At 36.5% G+C, this 9,442-nt stretch overlaps 1 protein-coding gene across 1 annotated transcript; it reads right to left on the bottom strand.

The window, feature by feature from the left end:
• Nucleotides 1-242: 242 nt before the first annotated feature.
• On the bottom strand, nucleotides 243-8,944 carry CCR6 (C-C motif chemokine receptor 6). Its single transcript, XM_050315641.1, is given in 5 exon segments — nucleotides 243-1,214; nucleotides 1,216-1,662; nucleotides 2,401-2,473; nucleotides 5,539-5,636; nucleotides 7,223-8,944. Coding segments are annotated over 3 exon segments (1,104 nt in total). The 5' UTR covers nucleotides 2,410-2,473; nucleotides 5,539-5,636; nucleotides 7,223-8,944; the 3' UTR covers nucleotides 243-566.
• Between the last annotated feature and the right edge of the window lie 498 nt (nucleotides 8,945-9,442).

Here is a 9,442-nt window from a genome sequence, read left to right on the forward strand (position 1 = left end):
CCAAACACTTAAGCCCAGCTCTGTCAGCAGCCTCGAGCCTCTTTCTTAATTTCTCTGCTTGGTTTCCTGCCCAGCTTTGCTCAAGATGGGTTAGTATTGTCACAACATGACTTGTTTGCAATAGAAGCAATATAAGTGGAGATCTACACTTAAATAGGATTTACATGTAGAAGTTATGAAGAGAAACAACATAAATGTAAGAATGAGCCTGGACATAACTTTATTCACTTACTTATTCCTTTGGGGACATTTCAGTGTTGCAGGACAGATGAGATGCAATTTTTCCCTTACAAAATGAGGAGACTTCCTCTGTAAACTTCACTTTCCCTAAAATTCTAAGAGAATATACTTCAGAAAAGCATTAAGAGAAGTGAGTAAGATTTCAGTTTTACACAGGACAGTGTTATTCTTTTATCTTAATTGGTTTCTTGAAAGGAGTTGTAGATCATGGAAGCTCTCTTAGAAGCACAGAGAAGCTCAAATGACTTGCAGTCACATGCACAGTGACACTGGTTTGGCTTGCTCAGTGAGAAGAATCCTTCAGTAATAACGTTGTTCAAAGTCTATTATATAGTAAAAGAAGATCCAGTGTCAGTCAGAATTTCACTAGTCTGTCTTGAATGGTAAGTATCAGAGCTTGTCTTTGAACTACGTTTATTGTATTTCTTGTATCTCTTGCACCATAGGTCCTTCATTAGCTTCACAAAATAACTTCTGAACTTCACTCCAATAAATGCGTAGAGCACAGGGTTCACACAACAGTGTAAAAATGCTATGGTTTCAGTGGTGTATTTGGCATAAGCCAATATCTTTTCATTTTCACAAGATTTGTCTATCTTTCCCATGTTTACAGCTGTCACAAGAAGAATAATATTATAAGGTACTTGGCAAACTAGGAAAACAGCTACAATTAATATGATCACACGGATTGCTTTGTTTCTTTTGGAATTCTGAGCTTGTTGCAAGGATTTGACAATGAAGGTATAGCAAAAAATCATGAATATGAAAGGTATAAAAAATCCAAATCCAACTTGTAACCACAAGAGCACTGATTTCAGCATCTTACTTTCAGACTTTTTGTCAAACCTGTTATCGCAAACCTCTTTGGTTTCATTGATGGAGAAGCTGTAACTTTCACTGTAAATAAAAGAGGAACTAGAGACTAAAATTGACAATACCCACACAGCCAAACAGATGAGTTTACTATATGCGACGTGTCCTTGCTCTGAGTTTAAATGACTTCGTAGCCTGTACAATAGCAATGTACCGGTCCACACTGATAAAGGCCAAAAGCAGCATGCCACAGCTGAAGTTGATTGCATAGATACCTCTAGTCATTTTGCAAATGAAATCACCGAAAATCCATTCATTAGCAGCGTAATTCACTGCCCACAGTGGAAGAGTGAGAACAAACAGTATGTCTGCTATGGCCATGTTGAAGAGGTACACGTCTGTCATGGACTTGGTTCTTTCATATAAAGCAAAGGTCATCACTACGAAGATGTTACCAACAAGGCCAACGACACAAATCAATGAATATGCAACTGGCAGAAATACTTTTGTGAACTTCCTGACTTCCGACTTAGAACAAGGTGGCATGATTAGAGAACCATAGTCTGAATAGTCTGGGTAATTGGGATATTCTGTGGTACCAAGGCCTGTCTGTAAAAAAGGAGATCAACAGTTAACATGCAGATATTAATCTTTAATTCTTATATAGTAGAAACACGATAGATGACCAACCACACACCACAATTACAAATGCATTTAATGCTGCAGAGTAGACTTGTAAGACCTGTCTAGGACATTTCATAAACTCGTACTTAAAATATGAACATGGAAGTAATCTTTTTGAATGTCCCAGAGGTCTCCATATTTAAATATATTATGCATAAAGGACTAGTCTGCTGTCACAAAAGTCACAGAAGACTCTACAGTGTAAAAGTCTGAAGTCGAAGTTGTAAAAGTCTGAAGTCGAAGTAGGGGTCTAGTCTTCCTTTACCATCAAGGAAGGGGAACAGACCTTTCTAGTATGTTATTCTCATCATACTAATGTAGTTTGACTAAATCAAGCCCAAAAATGAGTGCTTCTCTCTACTCAGGTAGAAAGGCAAGCCAGGATAACTAGCCTGAGACAGAGTTACCTGCACCACAAACACCAATCCTGTAGTTACATTAAAAGTGTGCAAACCCAAAAAAAAGTGGTCTTTGACAGTGAACTCTGCTGTCAGAAACTACTTCAGCTTAGAGGTTATTAACATATTAACATATAATTAACATATTAACATATATATTAACACCTGAAATTAGGGTGTTTGGATCTGCAGTCTCAAAGAACTGGGACTTCCAAATTCATTGCTTTATTGATGTACTAATACAGTTTATCAATTAAGTGCTTACAGAATTCATTTTGGCAGTACACTTCACAGAAAAATATGCTGAGAAGAACTTCAAAATACTTTCCCAAGGATTTCTGAAAAGAAAGTGAAATAGATTGGATTGGTAAACCAGCACAAGAAATGTGAGTAAGAAGAAAAACACAATTGAAAACAAAACATTTACTCTAAACACAAAATCTCATCATGTCAACTATATCAACAATTCACAGGAGCATCCCCGTTAATCACATATCTCTGCAGCAGAATGTACAGTTGTAGAAAATGGATGGTTTGTCTCAGTATCATTATGTTTATTCATAGGCTAATAAATGATATATGAGAATATGTGACTCTTACTTTCCATTGAATTTGCACCAAAAAAATTAGAGTAAATTAAATTTTACTTTCAGAAATTCTGTGTGACAATGGCAATCAGTGTATTGAGGGAAATATGGAACAAATAAACAGTATACTTCAGTATACCTTAGTATACTTCATAACAGTAATATGAGACTTTGACTTTTTTTTCCACTCTGGCATTTTATCAGTGCATCTCCACACTTTTAATATCACATTACTTGCTCTTTTTTATTACACTAGTGAGGTAAATGAAGAGTGCCAAAATAATATCTTCTGATAGTGTTGAAGATAATACGCCATGGATGAACAGTCTGAGCACTAGTGTTTTGTCTTTGGTGAACAGATTTAGAGTGCTGTGTTCAGTGTGCGGTGTTATAGGCTGCACTCTATGAAAATAATTTGTTTTCTCTATTATCACTGTCATACCTATTTTACAAATGTTAATTAAATTGCAGACCTTGTGGTGAGGAAGTATTACTACCTTTATTTACAAGGAAAGAACCTGAGCACTGAGTCATAGAATAAGTATCTACTTGAGATGTTCAGTTTGAGACACCTACCCCTCTCAACCTCACTTTTAAGAGCGCTTAGAATTACAAAGGACTTCAGTTACATTAAGAATTAAATCCATTGACTGATTGCATGCAAGCTCAGACTCCTGCAAATCAGATCAGAGTCTAAAGTCATAGAAAAATAAAACTGGGAACATGCCAATGGTGGCCACATGTGCGAAGCTGGGCTTAAATGACTTGTTTGACCTCATGCAGGAACCTGTCGGCAGGAGATTTAATTCCTCAGCATTCCCCTGCATGAGTTCAGTCCTTCTGTTTTTCCATCAGTTGTTCTGTGAGAACTGCACCTATCAGCAATTAAGTAATTTCAAGGACTGGATGACATGAGGTCCCATGCTAAGGCTTTAAATGGCAGTTTTGTCTAGGGTTTGCCTGGTTTTTGCTAGTTGTGCTACTAGGAAGAGCACATGGGTCAACTTTAAGTCTAAACAAGCAAAACCTTCCTGTTTGTGAATTACCTAATTTTGAAAGAGGGAGACAGACAATCTGTAAAAGTGGGACAGATGAAGTCCAGATATCACTGGGAAGTTGCAGGAGGGAAAGGACAGAAGAGTCTCCAAAAACATAATGGGAATGACTCATGTGGGGATGCTGGCTTACAACAGAGGGCTGCAGATGAGTAAAGACCCATACTATCCAATGTTGCTAAGGCATCACAACTTCTCTGAATTTCCTGTCCTTTAGACAAATCTTTAACCACCTCTCCAGCTTCCTCTGCTGGCTTTTTGAAACTGATTTTTAGAAGCTGCAGGAATATGACAATCTGAAAGTACTTGAACACCTGAAACAAGTTTTAAACAACTTAAGGTGTCTCTCAGACTTACAATGATGCAAAAGACAAGCAGGTAAGTCGTGCAGTTCACCTCGGGCTGTAGTCCTCTAGCCCATCTCTGTACAACTCTAGTTACCATCTGCTGCTTTACACTCTCTGATCTCATCCAGCCAGGCACTGACATTGCACTTAGCTGCAGCTGCAACAACTCTTCAGTTAGACAGCATTAAAGGGGTACCTGTCTAGGTTATTATTTTAGAAACTGTTATTTTATTGTTGCAAGCAAAACACTATTGTAGGTATCTGCCATTCATATCTTTTTAAGACCTACATGGTTAAAATATACGAAGAGAGCCTGACAACATATCTTCTCTGTAAAAGTCACTCTTCATTCCACTTAGACGAAGTCACTCCCAAACATTAGGGTAATGTATAGAAGGAAGATTACTGGTTGAAGGCATTGAGAATAAAGTCAGCACAGGTGTTTCCTGCAGCCTACAAGAAGGGTTAAGAAGGCATTTCAGATTAAAATAGAGAAAAGGCTGTTTAGTTCTCAGAAGAGCTCAGCAGAGAGCCTATAGAGAACAGCAACTATTCATCACAGGAGAGCTGCATAGTCTCTCTGACTCTGCAGGAATTCACAGAGGCACTGCCAGCCACACATTTTTTCAGAAAATTACATCCACTGTCCAGCAAAAGATTCCTGAGGATGGTTGGTATGAGAGTAGTAGCAAAGGACTCAAACTGAAATCAGAACTGCAGAGATCAGATTCAAACTTGATTTAAATCTATTGAGCTTGACTTCCTTTTTTGAATTTGAGATGGCATTTGCTGAAGTTATTAAGAAGATGCACAGGCTGCTGAGGAAGTTGAATCAGAATTCTTATAAACATAATTTTCTTTTTGACTTAAATCTTTCTAACATTCTTTCAATAGGCACCTTTATAATTTTTAGTCTTCACATTTATGTCTTTATTTAGCATTAACATCTTAGGTAAATATAAAAAATAGATTTCCATATATGTAAGGTGTTGTGTGTGTTCTAGCATCACTTATGCATTACATATGGGCAATGTCTATGCATGTGCCCTCAAAAACATTTATGTTCTGAATATTAAATAGAAAAGCCTTGCATTTTTTTAGCTTATTTTTTCCCCCCCTCATCCACATTATCACATTTCTTTTTACTATGAAAGCAGCATGTGAGTACTCAAAGGTATGACTAAATCACAATCTTAAAAATTATTTAAAATATTATTTGAAGTATACAAGCAAAATACAATTAATAAAGACAGACACAAGAAAAAAGACATTTTTCTGTGAGGAAAAAAATTCAGTCAATAAGTACTTTCAAGAACAGTCCACCTTTGTAAGTACAATCCTACTTACATGTTCACTTTGATACAGTCATCACACATAAGTGCATTATATATTACCTTTTTTTTTTAGTACTTACCAGAAAAATAATTTTCTGTATGCCAGGTGAAAGAGGATGTATGATTCTGTTACATTTTATTGTGGCTGCCTCAAGCACATTTACCATCAGCCTCAACACTTTAATTTGAAAAACAAGAAATAACAGCATTAGTTAAAGGTATAGAGTCAAGCTGAAATAATCACCACTTCCTTCTAATAAGTAGAAAGAATAACCTGCTTTTTTACGTAAAGGAAAATGTTTCTGTGCTGAAAACATGCAAGTTGGAGGCAAATATTTTAGTAATTTACTAATTAGGCTACCTCTATAATGATATTATTTTTAAAATGATCAAGCTAGAATTAGAATCATAAAAGGTAGGGTGTTAATTGCCACCGTGCTCAGAACACATCCTGAATGATGACCTGTTTTTGCAAAGGGTGGACTTAACGTTATGCAGATGAGTAATTTCAACATGAATCATTTAAATCAACAAGATCACTTAGAGTAAAACTGTGAAATTGAGAAAAGTAATAATTGATTCATAGCTGTTTTAGAGGAAAAAATAATAATTTGTTGTATATCAAGGTGCACATAATCCAACTTTTTGGCCTGAACTGCTAACACTAAATGTAAATGTCCAGGTAAAGTAAAATGTGATTGTATTTGCCTGTTTAGCACACACATTTGCTATTCACGTGCATGCTGCTCAGGTCTGCTGTCAAAATTAATTGTAACTAGACGTGAAAATATTTCATTTTATGTTTCCTGAATTTCAAAACCTATAAATAGTTCTTTTCCAGAACGTGGCTCCTGATGGCAACTTACATGTTTGCGTTAGCAGTAGGGAGGGGTAGGGGTGAAGAAAAGAGAAAAAAGAATATCAAAAAAACCCCTTCAAACTCCTTATTTATTTTAGAAATTTTGTTTGTGATCCCATTAGAGACACCAGCTGTCATAAATACAGACAACTTTGTAATATTGTTAGATCTGATTAAATTGATAGAATACTGGACATAAAGAAATGCAGGTTGATAAATGTTTTGCTCACTCATCTTCTTTTCAAAACTGAGCATTATCACAATAGCAGTGGGTCCCTAGAAGCTTAAGTATGGTGCTGTTTTCCACTGACCAAACCCAGTGAATGAACCTTAAGGACCCTTTAAGTGCTTCTTTCTCTTAACTTTGAGAGTGAAGAGATAGATCTATGTCTTGCAAAGCAAACTTCATTACACAAAGACAAACCTAACCCACGGCAGTCATGTAAGGAGCAATAGAAGTAGAAAATCTCTTTCTATTACAAAAACTCATGTCACTTCAAATCATCAAGTCCATGATGACTTTAATCCCTATTCAAACAAGCACTTCTACTGCTAGTAACAGCTTGCAACATCTCTCTCAGGCAACAACCTACTTTTGAAATACCATCAGATTAGTCTGCAAAGCAGTAGAATATTATCAACGATATTTCATGGAATGGGAGCCATCAAAATATAAATCAGAACTTTATTAGCTAATTAAAAGATAAATCAGAGTTTTAGCTTATATATTACAAAAACTATTGCTCATCTTATTCCATATTCAGGTGCTTTCTAATTTAAATGTATCTTGTGCTTTTACCCTGCAATATATTCAATATCCATCATGAATAACAGTCTTTCAGAAGATGAAGAATTCACCACTCGGTGAATGTCAAAATTAATAAAAGGTAACTAGTCAAACTTACCTTCTCAACACATTTTCCTTTAATCCAGTTATAAAGTCCAACCAGCCTTCTTTACAGATGCTTTGTGCTTCACCTTCACACTGTGGCAAGTGGAAAGTTTTTTCTCTTTAACACAACTATTTGATAATCTGCATGTTATGCAAATGAAGCCCTCACATGTAGATAGGTTTTGTTCATATGTTAAAGCTCAGAAAGGAAATCTACTCTCATTTAGTTAATATGGTTATTGCGGTTTCTCAAATCTCACCACATGTTAGTTTTCTGCCACCACTAATTAAGGAAAGAAAATATTTAAAGATAAGGAAAACAAAACCATTGTCTGAGTTATTCCAGAATCCACATGTTTCTTCTGGAATTACTCAGCATGTTGCCTTTTTTGAGTCTAAAAGAAAGGCAGCATGCACGCCCCATGTTGTTCCATCCTGCTTTCATGTTCCTTCGGTTAAATTTAGATTAGTCTAATCTGACTCAAAAATCTGGCCTCAGCTGAGGTTTTGATCTCTTCATCATTACTTTGGACTATAAAACGTAAACTGTGTATTTACATTCAAGTTGTTAATGTTACCTATTTAATTTTTTTAACATGACCATCCTACATTGTCAATATTTATTTTTTGCATTAATTCTATCAAATTTTCCTTCTTTCTGTTTGTATCTGGCTTTTCACTCCCTTTCAAACATGTCAAAATCCTGTTTGGTTTTGGTAGTTCCGTATTTAGTTTTTTGTTCTCCCTATTTCTTCCCCTTTCTTTGTTCAGCTTTTCTAGATTTGTCTTATTACCATCTCCTGTTGTCTTCATAATTTCTTTCCAACAATACGTTTTGTAGCACCACTCTCTTGCTTCCCCTTTGATCTTTTTTTGTTGCCATTTTCAACCTCCCTTCCACCCCTTTCTATTATCCTCTTGTGTGCAGCCCTCCTCATAATGCACATTTTGAGGTGTCAATGATTGATATCCATCCCACATTTACTAGCACCCATAAAAGTTGTAATTACTCAATCACCTCTGTCAAACATTTTAGAGAAGACAGAGCCCTCCTAAAGGTCTTCTACAGGTTTGGGTTTTTTTCCCCACAGGAGCAAATAGTGCTCAGGATGTTAAATGGGAAGTGGTTGTAAAGAGAGCACTTGGGAAGGAGAGGGCCTGCGTAATCAGTGCTTAGGTCTCGCCTCTAGCCCAAGATATGATTGCCTTTGTAAGATATCACAATCCATCAGTTTTCTTCCACCAATGCACTTGCTATTTAACTTGAAAATAAAAGGAAACCAAAACAAATTTATGGTAAACAGTTTGCTGGTCATCGTAAAGATTCAGAGGTGATTTCTTGTCAGACTAAACATGGAATTTTTGAAGAAGGAGCACAGTCATACTCAGAGCACTCCTCTGATTCACTGCAGAATCACTTCTTAGAAACAGCCTAGCTTGTAGCTGGTATGACTTCCAGCAAGAAGTATAAAGAGCAGTAAATGTATCCTTCCACTGATAATCATTGACTTCAGAATAGTTGGTTAAAAATATTTTATTGTCTTGGAGAAAATGTTGATAAACCAAAGTTTTAAACAAAAAATGGTCATATTTTTGATGGAAATTGTTATAGCAAAAATGACAGTTTATAAACCACACCAAAATGCACAGCTGAGTTATTATATGGTTGTTTATGCTTTTATTCTCTTTTGCAGTCTGAGCTTATCAATCAGACTAGATTTCCCAGCTTTGGACAGAAAAAGAATTATGTACAATATAACACCCACAGGGAACCCCCCAAAAGGGAAAAGGAAGGGAAAGGGAAAAGGGAAAAAGGGATAAAAAGCAAGTACTTCCCTTAAGAGAGCAGCAAACCACACCAAAGAACCGCCGGCACTCTCTGCCTCTCGAGGCCAAGTAGGCCCACGAGGCCTCACTGCTTCGCCCGGACAGAGCGACAGCAAAGAACCTTCGCCTTTGGTCTGCTGGAAGAAAGAGGAATGAGAGCTTCCTCTCTCTCTTCTTATTTATACTCTCACTTACGTAAAAATCGTATGGAATACTGGGAACATGGCCTTGGTTCCTTGGTTACAACCTGGTCACCAAGGAAGACCTAGACTCAAAACCACTACAAGATGCCAGGCTGTAATCTCTCTGCCCACAAGAAATTGTTTTATAGAGCAGAAAATGCATGCTTGTTCCTGAAATCCCAAAAAAGAATACATAACACAAGTCTTATTCCCTTATTTTGTAC

Source organism: Myiozetetes cayanensis, unplaced genomic scaffold (assembly GCF_022539395.1).
Source record: "Myiozetetes cayanensis isolate MyiCay16 unplaced genomic scaffold, myiCay2020 scf2-11, whole genome shotgun sequence".
In the NCBI taxonomy this organism is placed as follows: Eukaryota; Metazoa; Chordata; class Aves; order Passeriformes; family Tyrannidae; genus Myiozetetes; species Myiozetetes cayanensis.